We start from the raw sequence: 15,505 nt of genomic DNA on the forward strand, positions 1-15,505 counted from the left end.
TAGTTGGTCAGGTGTGGTGCTGGAATTACACTGCTCCTTTTTGGCCACACATTTGAGTGAATTTACATTCATAGATAGTGAATAGCCAGAAGTACTAAAGTTACTCAAAAGTGTAAGAGGAAACTTGTGTGCAACTTACTTACAGGTGTGAGTTACCTCAGTGAGTAGCCCTGTTTGTTAGGGACAATTCTGTATCATAGACTTTAGTAAATGTATCTAGAGGCAATAGACATATGCAAGAGTACCCAGGCTTTGAAGGTAGCATAAAGATCATGACAGTGGTTGGTATTTTTGCTCACTTCACCAAACCATAAGAATACCTGTAAGTGTGGGGTGTTGTGTTGCAGAGCTAAACAGAGAAGCCCCAGTATAGCTGCCTGGCTCCACACAATAAAATTATTATTCTGGATTCACAAGTACTCACTATGACAGCAAGGTGTACTTTAGTCCTGCACCCCTTGAAGGTCCATAACAAGGTCATTGTAACCCTGAAAATGTTATCCCTCATGTATCAAAAAGTGAAAAAAACATATATTGGTACACCAATGTATGTTTTATATTAATTGTGACCATAGTCATGCCTATGTTTCTTAAATTTTCTATAATAAGACATATGCCAGACGAAACGGTGGTTCCATATTTTGTACAGCACAAGCAACAATGCAAATGAAGGAACTCCCCTAAATGAATGCATCATCTGACTAGCTCCACTGGTCTTATCCTATTGTATTATACACCAAGTTCCATATGTGTAATGGAGTGTGACATAATGCCACCATTTTGAGGGATTTTTAACCACTTGTCATCCGCCCACAGGCATATGAAACAGAGGTATGTTTCCTTCAATTCCAGCCTCCTTTTGGACATTCTCTTTGTCCCTTTGTTCCTCTTTTTTGGAACTACTAACAGGTAATTTGAGGTGCTGCAGTTAAAAAAACACTGTAGTTTGTGATAAAATAACCATGTTTCTTTTAAACTATCAAACAGAAAGCAAGAATGTGTAATGAATTTCCATCAATAATCCTCTGCTCGGGATATGAGTATTTAAATATAAGAGCAACTCACAAAATCCACATATTTTTGTGACTTGCTTTTATATTTATAAAGTGATATCCTGAGCAGATCATTATTTATTGAAATGCATGCCACATTACACTTTGACAACCAAGAAGCAATGACAAATTTCTGTTTCCATTTATGTGAAAATCTGGAATTGCCCACATTTTACTTGATTTATGTTTCTTTTATAACCATTCAGGCTTTAATATAAAAAATCACTGAAGAGCAAGTCAGGTGTTCTAATTTCTGTTCTTGTAACATTGTTCAGCTTTAAAGGCAAATATGAAAAGAGAACAGACATAAGAAAAGAGAACAGTTTGGAGAACACCTGCATATTACTAATATGAAAAGAGACTCATATTATTTTTGTTCAAAAGTGGCAGGTTAGAAGTCGGATTTGGAGTGATGTATTTAAGTAACACTTACAACAATTAAAGGAATGTGCATGGATTGAGCTGCTTTCAGTTCTTCTTCTAAATCAGTGGGCTATTTGAGTGTTTTTGTTTTGGTCAAAAACGATCTTATTTGATTGCTACAGCTCATGAGAAAAAATGATGTGATCCACAAATTACTACAAATACAGGGTGAATGTATTGTTAGGTCTAAACTATTCATATCATCCCCCTTTTAGGCACAAAAAAATCAATTATCATAGCAACTAGCAACATGTTAAGATAATGATGATTTCCTGGTGATTGACTTCAGTCATATATGGAATTTATCATAAATTAGGGAAAAAAATAAAACATAGTTTTGAAGGCTAGCACTGTGCAAAAGAGCTTCATATTCATCAAACACACCATGAAAGAAAGTATATATATCTTAACTCTGAATATGAGTTTGATGCAACAGAGCTGAAGGAAAGCATACTGGCTAATTATTTTTACATACCTTGTGTGCTTGATTCAGTTCTATCGGGGTAAAAATCTGTATCTGAAAAACAAATTGTGGTAACTATAACAGTGCTGCAAGTCTGTTGACAATTTTATAAGTTGATAAAAAAATGATTACATTCAATTCATAGCTGTATTTTATATGCACCAGTTGATATGAATTTTCACTCCATTGTGTTTAAAGATTTTGGGCTTTTTGAGTTTAAAGGTGGGATACTTTGTCACAGTTTTGACAGATATCCAATCTGCTGCACTACAAGTGTGACAGAATACTCCATCCATCAAACTCTAAAACTGCCCCTTAATGCCTCTACACAAACCCAGTGAGATCCACAACCCAATACTCCAATTATCAGTACATTATATATTCTCCAAAAGGACTCAGTCAGGCAGCAGATACCCAAGGGAAGGACACTGCTGTAAAGAGGATGGATTGTCAACTGTTTCTATCTGAGGATATATCAATGGACCTCATATTAATTGTCCAGATATCAGAATAAACATGGTAAGAACAAATGGTATTTTGCTTAACAGAAGAAAGGTCTCCATGCTTACCAAAGGAATGCACCCTGTGCCCCCCGATGTGTTTATTGAGAATAGTATCAATCACCAAATTATGCGATGAGGTAGCCCATATGAAGATCCACACAATCAGCAATATAACAGACAAGTAAAAACTCAACATTTTTCATTATTTATTGCACACTTGTATGTGTTAATTTTGGTGTAAAATTCAATTTACTCGGGAAAGAAGTGCTCTCGCTGATAAAAAGCTCAAAATAACATTGCAATTTGCTGACTATATAAGATATGGTTAGCTGTGAGCTGGGTTATTTAACATACAATTGAGAATTGGTTTTGTTAAAATCTGCCTAATGTCCTTGAGTGGTGCATTGTGAGAGCTGCTATCTAGCATATTGACTTTAAGTTATTTTAGAGGTAGAGGAAGTGGGAGCAGTTGTTGCTTTACTCAATTATAACATTGTCAAATTGGTATGTGTACAACTATGAACTTGTATGTTCCTTATATCATTTGTGAGAAAGTGCCTCTTTTACACAGTCATGCCTATTTTTGTAAGTGGTGCTGCTGGTTTTTTAACTCTGCACTTTGAGATACTGCTGTCTAGTCCCCAGTGTGTACACTTTGTCACGTAATACATGGGTAAATTGGCTAACATCAAATTGACATATTCAACTTCCCTGTAAGGCCATAGTATCAGGTGCAGGACATACATCAATGTTATGGAAAAGCTAAAAGTCATCTGTGGACTCCAGACCACAGAAGGCTCACAAAGAAAACATGGTTTCAGGCCTACATGTGTAGCCTGACTTCTGCAGCTTTTAAACTTGTTGGCAAATCGGTCACAAATAATACATATTGACAGGAAATAAATCTACCTTTAAATATTTAATAAGTCATCCCTAAGTAGACCTTGTACCCCACAAAGTAGGATGCCTAGTATTTAAAAGTGGTACATGCAAATATTTATTGTTGGACTGTACCTACAGTGGCTAGCCCACAGAAGCTATTTTCACAGTAAAGGAATGTAGCTATTATATGAGAAAAGGTACAGTTCAGAATAAGATGATAACCTAGCAATATCTGGTTTGGGACAAGCTGCTAGAATAATTCAATTACTAATTTGTATTGTTTATTAACTTTTCAATTCAATAATGAAGTCACATTTTTTAAGCATTTTTAGGAAAATTGGCACGTAAAACGTTACACTTTACCTGCTGCGACCTCCATTATGATAAGTAGGATTAACCTTTTTGCAGATGTCCCTGACTTTTCTTATCACTTATGAGGTGTGAAGACTGTTCCCGGAGCAGAAACATTGACTTAAGCCTTTCCCCGGCAACACCTGGGTGTGAGGTATGTGACAGATTTCAGCTCAGGAAGGACTGTTGGGACGGTGGGAATCTAGGTACTTTGTTAACTTGAAAGGGACCACGATGGGGCATGACCATTCAGAGTTAAATGTAAAGGAGACCTGACAAAGAAAATCTGTGTGCTACTTAGACTCTTTATAGCTAGTCTCGCGCCAGAGAAGAAGAGCTGGCAAAGAACCAGTTTTGTGTAGCTGAGGTGAACATAAGCTCCTTTTAGGGGTAAATAAATTCTGCTTGTTGGATTTGCCTTACAATAGTGCAAGCAGATGTGCTGTGAAAGTGTGAAAGGTTGCCCCCAGAACTTTTTTCCTCATTGGTTAGGGGGTATCAAGGAGTCACTATCAATGACTGGCTAGGGAAAACTATAAAGTTGGCACCTTACCCCTGCTCATCAGAACACTCTCTGGACCTGTAAAAGAACAGGAGAGAATGTTTGAGATTTGTGTGGAGACCAGAGGGGTTGTGCATGCTCCCACTTATATACGAGTCTACAAAGTTGACATAAAGTGTCAGTTGGCTGGCCGCCTGTGTGGCTACAGTGATATAATAAGCTGCTAGAGACCTTTCGTGAAGTACTCAGCTGATCAGTGGCAACTGGACTGGACACAGCTAGTGGCCTCTGCTGGCCCATAAGAGCTGTCCTTGAGGTCCTGGAAGCCCGACAAGTGACCAAAAGAAGCTACTCTAGAAACTCTGAAAAATTACAAATTAGAACATTTTTGGAATTCTAAGGCCTCTGGAGCTTCAGCGGACCCTCACAGTAACCTTGTCCAGTTTTGAAGCAACCATGTCAGATTCTGCTGGAGGATTTTGAGTTCTATAACAAAAAAACTAAGGGCCTGATTTAGATATTGGCAGATGGAATACTCCATCACAAGCATGATGGATATCCCATTTGCCTTAGTTCGATCCCATTATGTGATATGATGTTCGTAATACTGCTGAGATGATATTGGTCTCATTTCTGATGGAGTAATCCATCCACCAAGATCTAAATCAAGCCTAAAGTTTAAAGCAAAAATACTGACTACATGAAAACATAAAAAGTATTTCCCTGATGTGAGGACTTCTTTGGCTACAAAGTGTTAATTTCTCCTACTTGGATCAGCAGGTTCAGCGGGCATCATCCAGTGTGTATCCAGCTTCAATTGGACTTCAGTAAATACAGCCTGCTACCTATCCTCACTGGAGGATCAGAGCTTCCATTTCAAAGACTGAGACAGAATGTTAAATATTTGACCGTGAGAAGCCTGCTTGGTGTATCCGACCAGCCCTCCATCACAGTCATCCTAAATTCGCACCTAGGTCCCTGTCAACCACAAACAGTGACTACTAATTGGCATTTTACTTTTTTTCACACTTTTGCCTTAAATCTTCAAAACATCATAACTCTGATTCCTCTTATTGGATTTTTTTTTTATTTATGTGTCATTTTACACAATAGCTGATTTCTCTATTTTACTGATCTATGTGTGTTTGACTTGTTAACTGTTTTCTTACCGCTAAATACATCACACATTTTCCTAAGTTAAGCCTGGCTGCTTTTTGGTATTGCAATCAGGGGGTTGAGCCCAGGTTTTAATTAGTGAAACCGACACAAGAGGCAGCAAAGTGCTTTTCATTGGTGGAATTAGCCATAACAAATACTTAATAACAACAAAAATTAACAATATACAGCCTGAATCTTAGTACAGGTAATGGGTACAAGTAAACTCATGGTCCTATAAGCAAATGTAAATTACATCATAAAAATATATATGCAAGCACTTTTTTGCCCCTCCCAGAATTCAAAAAGTTATTCTTGGGGGGTTATACACCCATTTATGGGGTTAAAGGTCTTTACCACGACTGCAGCCATAATTCCCATCAAGGGGTGACAAGTGAATATTCCAAGGTGACCTTTGTCTTGGAAGTTTGGAAACATGCACAATCATGTATGTTTCTGGACATACACAAATTTATTTCTGATACTTTCCTACACTATAATTAATGTATAATTTACTAGAGCACAGTACTGGAGTAACTAACTCCTCTTCCGTGGTGGGAAGGTAATTGATTATCTCCAGATCGGTTGAGTGTATTGTTGCATAGGAGAGTCTGTTCCTCCTCTGTGGAATTTTCTGTTATGGAGAGATTCTCTTTTATGGAGAGCTTTGTACAGTGGGAATAAGAATCTGCTGAAAAGTCACCTGTTTAAACCTGTGCATTTCATCGATAACTATGGTAACTATTATGAATGCACATGAATTGCAAAAAGTAAGAAAAGTACGTCAAGTGAGCACAGAGAACTCCACCCATATTTTTCTGTCTTTTTTAATAGGGCCCATAAAGTTTACAAAACCTCAGGACACAACACATTTCATTTTTTTTCTCTTGTTCTCTCTCTCTTCATTCTAGCCCCTAAAATTACAACCATGACTTAATTGTTGTTGATTTATTAAGAAAAGGGGATCAGTTATCACACTCCTTTTCAACACAAACTGCCGAAATGAAAAAATATTTACTTATTACACATACGTGTAGTGCTACCTGTGTGAGCACTCAGCAAGAGAACTTAAAGATATTAACAGCACGTGAGAGTTGCCTAAAGAAGTGCCCGTACGTTTGCTCTTCTACGTATTTTTCTTCTACATGTAATTTCGCAGATGTTTGCCCTACTTTTTGTATTCAACATTAGCGACTAAAGAGTGTTTTTGAAGCACTGTAGGAACTCAGTCCACATAATATAATATTCGAACATTTGAATAACCTCATACTCTCCAAGTCGCCTTATTAAAATACATCTCTCAAGTTGTAGATTCTGTCTTCTTAGTCTCATAGCTGTATCATATAGTTGTGGTTGTGATTATTAACACCAATTTTGAATAAGTTCCAATTCATCACTCACTAAATATATAGCTGAATACATAGCTTTTATGACATTCGGGTTTATTTTTCTGTATATGTTTTAGACTTTGTAACAAACAGACACTGCAGATGAGGGTCATCTATTAAATATTACTTTGTACGTATGACTATATGCTTTGGTATAGGTAAAACAAACCTATAGGGAAGAACATTATGCAGGTCCTTCTCCTCATATCACTACATGCTACTCCAGAGTGGGGACGAGTGTAGAGCACAATCTCCTTCCATAAGATTGGATCTTTTAGCACCCCAAAATGTCTATAAAGAATACAAGCTCTTTCATCGTCCGTTGATTGCAAGACTACGGGCAACGAGGAGGAGAATTTCAATGCCTCTGTGTCTCACATAAGACTGATGTGGTGCTGTATTATAGATGCTGGCAAGGGGAAGTGAGTTCCTTGCCCTACCTGTAGTAGGAACAGGCTAGGGAAGGATGTGGAGGGCACCGCAATCTGGTTAGCCCCGTAGGAAGGGTGCATTAGGTACCTGGGGGAGAGCGGGTGATCCTGATTGCCAGTGGATGTATGGGCATCTATGTTGCTCTGATTTGCCACTCCCTTAGCCCCATCCAAGGCCTGATTGAGTAGGCCTGCAGGGCATGCGGGCACTTACCCTCAGGGTGGAGACCCTCTGGAGGGAGGCTCACCCTCAGTGGACCCTATCCCATCCCTGGAGGGCCTCAGTAGAGGGGTCAGCTTATGAGGTAGAGCCAGACGAGTGCATCCCAAATGATGTGCTCTGGGAAGGCCACCTGGAAAGGAGAGCCCCCTGTCGGAGAGAAACCTTCTGGGACCCCATGTGGGGAACTGGTTCCCTAATCCATGGGTGTGGACCATGAGCCCTGACCCTCTGTATGGGCAGGGGGAAGGGCAAGCGCAGGTGCTCCCCGAATGTGGAGACCAAGCTATCACATGTATGGTGCACAGGGCCTCTTGGCCCTGGGCAGACTCCAGTAAGGTGTTCACCCATGCCTCATTACACGTTGGGACTTTCTATGTTGGGAGGACCAGGTTAGTGGCCCAGCACAATCCTACACTGCATCGGGGACCATACAATTCAAGAAACTAGGACTTGGAGCCCTTTCCCTCTGTCAATGCAGAGTGAAACCGCACATGCCATTCATACGGATTGAGACTGCCACTTATACCAAGGTGTGGGGTTAGAGTACCCCAGTATATCCAGGTGTGGGTGGGGAAGTAACCTCTCTGACCCTGGGTGTACATGGTCACGGCCGGTTGAAGTGGCACCTGTAGGAGGGGAGCATGGCAGTAGTGACCATAGTGCGCATATTTATGCCTATGCATTTACTAATACAAACAGAGCATGTGGGCTCAGGTTGACCCAGGAGGCACCAGTACTATGTTGGTGGTTCAACAAGAAGTGTTACCTGTGATGGCAGGGGGGTGCATGCACTAGGGGAATGCATGCCCGGAAGTGATGAACACCCACACAGGTTCACACTACCCATGAGAGGTGCTCAACCCATACAGTGATATGGAATGCCAAGGCTTATTAATTCCAGTTGCAATATTAGATTGCAGGGAGTGGCCACATACAGTTTGGTATCGTTGAACTCAGGATGATAAACCTGCAGTGGTGATTGGGGAAGTGGACATTTCTAGGTCAGGAATGGTTCTTGTGCTCCGTAAATTAGGCTTCATTCCATCGGTCCTGGGTGGAAGAGCACATCTGCACATTCCACAGATAACCTCTATAACACTCGGTCATCCAGAACAACAGATTCCTGCCATTTGGGGCCTTGTTAGATAGATGGGGGAAGAGGTTGTGAAACTTGTCCTCCTGGAGCCAGTGCCTGGCACCCATAAAGATACAGATCTGCATCCATGGACCCCAGGGCAGACAGAGAGGAAATTTAGGGGCAACATCTGTGCTTCAAATGAATATCCCTTTAACCACCTGACTTCAAAGTATTTACCTAGTATAAATAGGGGTACCCAAAATCTGCAACTTCTAGTACCATCTATGTATACAGGGGACCAGTGTGGCTGTAATGTGTCAGCACACTGTCAGAGGAATTTGGGTGCTGAGGAGGATAACTGTCTGAGGAGGGGATCTGCACACCCTTCCAAATTAGAGACTGGCCTGTGGCTGATTGCCTGCTGCTGTGTGGCATCCAAGAAGGGACTCTCCGAGGGCAGGTTGGCTTGCCCCTTGTTCTTGGCTGAGGTCTCGGGGACATCAAAGACCTAAAGAGGGGGACTTACATTGTAATCTCCAATATTTGGAGAGTGGTGCCTCTGTTATGCATACACTGTGCTGGATTCCTCCTGGCATGAGAAGTGTACGTGTGGCCTAAGGAACAAGTCTGGAAGACTGGTCACATCAGGTGCAGGGTAGCAGAGTATTACAAGCATGACTGGTGTGTGACCCTTCAAAGTGAGGACAACGCCAAGATAACTTGTGAAGTGAACAGATCACTATTGCGGGATCCTGCTGGGGCTTAACAGAGGTTGATTGGGAAGCATTTATCTTGTGTGTCCCTCGGCTGCAAGGTCATTGAGTGCTGTCACCATTCATAGGTTTGAACCCTCAGAGGTGTGGGTACAAACTGAGGAGTGCAATATTTGTCCTAGTACTGCATGATGGAGCTTTCCTCTAGTGTGTTCATCCGGAGTGAGGGTCCAGTATGGCTACGGTCATAGCGTACTGAATGGAGTACCTCAATCCAGAGGGGTACAAGAACCAGGAGTTGGTTGGAGCAACATTGTGCACTCAGGGAACCCCATGTCAACATATCCCTGACTGTTGTCCTCTTTTTGTGGGGGCACATCACTCAGCACTTTCTACCTCAGATCGAACCTGTCTGAGGGGGCCCTTGGAAATTCCTGGGCACCAGACAGGGTGTCTCCAGTCTGTTGGCATGGACCTGGTAACTGGTTGTATACAATCTGGACTATCTAGGGCAGGTCGACACACACACTAACAGCACCTCTCCATTCCAGAGGTGATGGACTTGGTTAAAATTTTGCAACTTTGGACTGTCTGACGGGGCTGGGCTCCTCTGAGTCTGTCGGCTGGTCCCTGTGACCCTCCTCCTTTGTTTTGCAGATCTCTGAGTGAACCTCCTATTTGGAGCCTAAATGTCTCCACCTTGCTTGTCTGCTGCCCATTGTTTTTCCTGTCCCCCGCCTTAACCTTGACTTCTAGGGGGGTTGTGACGTGGTCAAGAGTGACTAGGAGCCCTGGGGAAAGTACCATACTCTGCGGATGACTGTTAAATGTGAGGGTAAGCGTGCTGTGTGTACTGTTACAGATCAGCCAGGGATTCCCAGGGGCAGCAGATAGGACAGTGGGTTCAGCCACAAAGGGAGGAGGGCAGTGCATACCACAATGCACAGTCATCAGGATTTGGAGGGGATCAGGGGCCATCTGGAGTGATGGGAAAGGATTCCTACACAGATTAAATTGGATCGCCTGGATTTATGGTTGGGGCATTACGTGAAAAAGGGGGAAGCAATGCTATTGGGAGAGTTGTTTCTACAGGGTATCTTTCTTACAGTGGCTGTCCACACAATATATAGGGCACACATCAGTGACACATTGCCTCAATGAGTTCTTCTTTGTGGGTCGACCTGATTCTGAGGACTGCCAGCAGTAGCTGGCAAGTTTTCAAGAGCTCATGAGGGACCTAAGGGTGCAATTAGCACTGGAACAGAACAGTAGCCAAGCACATTGGTTTCTTCTTGGACATCAAACTGGATTCAGTGTTCATTGAAGCACGGTTACCCACTGACAAGAAAGCAAATGTGACTACTTTTAGATAGTATATTGGCAAATGACTAAGTGGCTGTTGAGGAAACTCAGGTGTTGCTGGGGCACTTTAACTTTGCAGGCAGGGTAGTTAGAGCAGGCAGGACTTTTTGGGATTGTTCTGGGTGGGTCTGGCACAACCCCATCACCATCTAAGATTGGCAGCAGGTACGAGGAAGGATGTGGCAAAGATTTCTGGAAAAATTCAATAGTATCCCAGATGTGACACCAATTGAGTGTGAGTGGGGTTTCCAAATACATTCTGATGCAGCTGGGGGTGTAAGCTATGCTATGAGAAAGTGGTGCATGCAAAAGTGGCCCAAATGTTTGTTGCAAGGAGGCAGGAGCATCACAGTTTAAAACTTTTTTCCCCTGGTGGCGGCAGTGACAATCTTGGGTCAGGATTTAACTCACAAAAGTGCTGTTTAGAGTTGATAAGATAGTGGTGGCTCACATAGTTAATGGACAGTCAACCAGGGATGTTGAGGTACTTTCGCTATTGCTTGTTTTCGTGATGAGTTGCATGAGATGCAAAATCTTGTTTAGAATACAACATGTCCCCAGGGACACTGACATTGCGGATGCCTTGTCTCGTTCACAGTGGGAGAGGTTCCAGGGCCTGCATGTTGGAGCAAGGTGAAGAAGTAGTTCAGTTTATCCTGGCACTGATTGAAAGTGACTTATCATGAGTTACGATAACTGGGAGGCTGGAAGGTGTTGCCTTCATGGGTAAACTCAAGTAGGGCTATGCCCCATCAGCAGGAGAATTGGGAAAGAGGATACTCAAAGGGTGGGTTAGACAGAAAGGGCTGGGGTATGAAGAGGACAGCATTGCTAAGGATTTTGTTTGGTACGTTAATAGAGGCTTTGCCGGCGATCTGTGACAGAGAGGAGGATTATATTTTGTTTCCCATGTTGATGTTGTGGAAGCTCTTTGGGGCCTTTCGGGTATCAGAACTGGTTGGGGGAAATGGCAGCAAGGGGTTTGTCATGGGATGATGCCAAGAGAGAAAAGGTAAGATGGGAGATGTGCTGGAGAAGGCCTAAGACAGATCACAGACCTAATGGTAGGACGTTGGCCATGCAGGGATTCACGGTTGTAAATTTGTGCCCTGTTTCTGTGGGGGATATGGTACAATACAAGGAGCATCAGCAGTCAGGGTTTTTTGTGAATAAAAACAGGCCAGTGTGACTCCATTCCAGCTACTGGCAGTGTTGTGGAAAGCATTGATGAGTGTGGGGGAAGCCCTGGCAGAGAATGGAACTCACTCATTTTGAACTATGGTGGCCACAGAGGCAGTGATAACGGGTTGGACAGATCATAGGTCTGGGGAGGTGGTCTTTTGATTGCTTCAAGAGATATGTAAGTATGGAGGGGCGGTGTTGATGGACTGTAGTATTCTGTGTTTCTCATATTTGTTGTTCTTTCAGGTGCTGTGGTGGGCCCATGTTTTGCTGGTCTTTCCAACCAGATCGTAGGCTATTTGTTTGTAAAATAGGCTGAGAGGCACATGGTACAGAGGGGCTATGGCACTGTCATAGGTTTTGACAGCAGTTGTTTAAAGTAACATGGAGTAGTAAAGAGGGTATGCATTGGGGAGGGTTGTTACATTGTTTGAATACTTAATTAAGGAGGCATTGATGCACTGATGTGCGGGTTGTCCATCTAACTCACAACAACATGGTAATTTGCAAGGGATTGGCCCTACTGAAAGAGATGATGAGGGATTTGTGGGAAATCAAACCTTTACGGGCAGGATATCACACCAGTGTCTATGGAACTTGTTCCCAGGAGAATGTTGAGGGGGGCAAAGAGGCCTTTGGCCATAGATAAAGTGAGGAAGAAAATAAACAGAAAGATGTGGTTGAATGAAGGTCTGGGCAGGGTTGAGCACACTGAGCTGAGGTACAATGCCGTGATTTTTTTTCTTGGGCGATGGGGGTACCCTTGTCTTGTTTTAAGATGGAATTGTCCTTTCTACAATGAAAGTATGTCCTATCCCGACCACTGAACGTGCGTGGTTGAGGAAACGGGTGGGTGGGGGACAGAAGAAGCAGGGCATGTTCTTTTTCTGAGTGGCGGTTGACCTCTAAATTGGCATGGTTTGAATTAAAGTTTGTTGTTGTTGCCACGTGAATAAGGAAAAAGGGATGGTGTCAGCAGGGGGCACATGAAGGAGGCAGGAGATTAGAATATGCTTAGGAAGTTCACACAGTGAGATCTTAATAGATATACGTTAAGGGGTAGGGTAAGTTCAGAAAGGTCAACAGTTCAATAGTATTGTAGGTAGGATTTAGATATTGCAGGATAAATATGTTGGGGGCAGGATTTGTTAGGGGCAGGGGAGTAAATAATGTAGATGGCATGTTGTTTTGGCCGAAGGCACCAAAGGCAGGCACATCTGTGCCCAACCGCGTACGGCCAGGGACCAGTTAATCTACCTCTTTCTTGACAGAGGCAAGTATACACCTCAGCAGAGCTATGCAATCTCAATAACCCATTTAAAACTAACTGCTGCCACCCTTTGACTCTAGACAGGCTATTAGTTGAGTCCCCCTCATGAAACTATTTATTTATTGCAGATGCAGAGCTATCTAGAGCAAGATCGTCCCCCCAAGCTGAAGGCAGCTTACGGGACGTACAAAACAAGCCTACCAGGAGATGGCAGATATATTTAGTTAACTGTAGGTCCCTTTATAAGCACTAATCAAAGTTCACTATGATAGAGGATACTCAAGCGGATGCACTTTTCCTCACAGAAACATGACTTAAGGAGGGCAGTGAGCCTGGTATTGCCATTGCTCTGCCTTCAGGAAACAAGATCAATAAGTGTGATCGCATTGGAAAGTAGGAGAAGGATTTGTAATTATAACTAAACAAACCACAGAATGTAAATGTCCTAGTATAATTCCAGGCTGTGATAGCCTATTATTTTCTATTAAACTTAACCACACCTTTATTTTTACTGGAGTATTGATCTGTCCTCCACCAGGTCTAGCATCAGAATTTGTGAGGACTATATCCGATCTAACGGTGACACTTAGGGCCACGTGTGCGAACGTTTGGAATTGTGATGTCCTAATTGCAATTCCATTTGATCGCAATTAGGAAATCGCAATTCCACATGTATGAAACTCCATTGAGTTTCCTTTGTGATTCCCAGTGGGACGCAAATAGAACTACTTCATTGATATTAAGGAGGTAGGTCAATTTGTGACCCACTGAGAATCGCAAACCTCACAGGGATGGTGACCTGCAATCTTTTTTTTCTTTTTTAAATGCAGGACATTTTCCTTAAAGGAAAATGGGATGCATTTAAACAGCAAAAAATGAAATGCCTCAGTTTAATTTTTTGAGTAGGCAGTGGTCTGTGGGATCACTGCCTGCTCTTAAAAATATTTTCACACCCCTTTCCGTTTGCAAATGGATTACCACCAATTTTAAAATAGTGGTACCTGCGATTGTTTTGTAATCGCATCCACAGTCGCAAAACAATCATTCATAGCACTGCGAGTCGCTATTAGGAAAGGAAGCCCTTGGCAGACGCTTTTCTAAAAGCGACTTGCAAACCCATTTTGCAAATCAGTAAATAGATTACTGAATCGCAAATTAGGGTTTCAAAATAGGGAAATGTTTTCTTTTGTTTGCAAACGGCGCGATTCTGTGAATTGGGCCATTTGTGACCAAAAAAAAGCTACATATATCTGACCCTTAGACTTCAAACAGACAATTTTACTTTCTTGGGGGACTTTAACATTCATTTGGAGGATGTCACCTGCCCACTGACCTCCAATTTTTTGCAATACTTGCCAGCACTTCAACTAATCTAGTTAGTTAGCTCTTCTACACATAGTAAGGGCCATATCTTAGACCCTATTTTTACAAACTTTGAGAACATGGCAGTGGAGTCTCCTGTGCAATCATTATGGATGGACCATTATTTTATTCCATTCTCCATTCCAAAAACATTAGAAGCAACTTCTAAAGTTAACGTTGCTTCTAAATTCTGCAAATGGTTCAAATTAGATGCAGCCAACTGGTAACAAGCTTTATACAACTCAGCTCCTTTTGTAACTGAGTTAACGGAGCTGAGTGATGTTCCTCTGTCTTATGTTGAGTTCAAAAATTGGGTCAACAAGGCACTAGATGAAGTTGTGCCAATAAAAATCAGCAAATAAAAACAGGCCAACAGAAAAGCTGAACTGGTTCTCTAAAAAAGACTGTAAGGTCAAGGGAAGGAACTGGAGAAGTAATTATGACATGACCGATAAACCAATTTATAAATCCTCTGTAAACAAATAGCAGCATGCCATTCATAGAGCCTGGATAAATGGCTTTGCCAGCAGGATCAGCTCCTCCTCAAACTCTCCAGAGGATACATACTATATTGTAAAATCTTTCCTTAAACCAAACCCCGTCAAGGTGGGTTCACCCGACTCAGAAGAGTGCTGTGAGATATTGGCGACTCACTTCCTTGGAAAGTGAGCATCATTTATAATTCTCTGGCAATTGGATTGAAGGATAATCTGGGGGGCGGGGGCATGGCATCAAAATTAGCATATTTCAAGGTTTCCACAATTAAACAAAGAGGAAGTGGCCTGTGTGGCTAGATCGATTAGATCATGTTCGCCATTAGATCCACACCCATAGACTACTGAAGGGTGGTGATGTAATGCTGTCCCCAATGACAGATCTCTATAACCTATCACTGAACACCAGGCAGGTACCATCTGAATGTTAGCATCCAATCATTTGCTCCCTACTTAAGAAACTCTCACTAGATCCCGAAGCAGTGGAGAACTATAGGCCTATATCTTTACTTCATGGGCCAAGCAAGATCTTGGAGAAAATTATTAATAGGAATTTATCAGCTTTTCTGGAATCTAATAACATCCTCTACCTGACCCAGACAGGTTTACGGGGACGGGCCATTGCGCAGAAACTGTGCCTCTGAGGGCAATTGAAGACCTCAAACTAGTCC

The 15,505-nt window shown here is 42.2% G+C and overlaps 1 protein-coding gene across 3 annotated transcripts in view; it reads right to left on the reverse strand.

Annotated features, from left to right (window-relative positions):
- PCDH7 (protocadherin 7) overlaps positions 1-15,505 on the reverse strand; it is a 749,767-nt gene that overhangs the window by 262,640 nt on the left and 471,622 nt on the right. For 2 of the 3 annotated variants that reach the window (XM_069202134.1, XM_069202136.1), the window contains exon 3: positions 1,951-1,992. The exons of the other annotated variant lie outside the window; for it this stretch is intronic. In XM_069202134.1, coding sequence (XP_069058235.1) covers positions 1,951-1,992 — 42 coding nt within the window. The remainder of the gene's footprint in view (positions 1-1,950; positions 1,993-15,505) is intronic. 3 annotated transcript variants of the gene reach the window in all.

Source organism: Pleurodeles waltl, chromosome 1_2, assembly GCF_031143425.1.
Source record: "Pleurodeles waltl isolate 20211129_DDA chromosome 1_2, aPleWal1.hap1.20221129, whole genome shotgun sequence".
Taxonomy (NCBI): Eukaryota; Metazoa; Chordata; class Amphibia; order Caudata; family Salamandridae; genus Pleurodeles; species Pleurodeles waltl.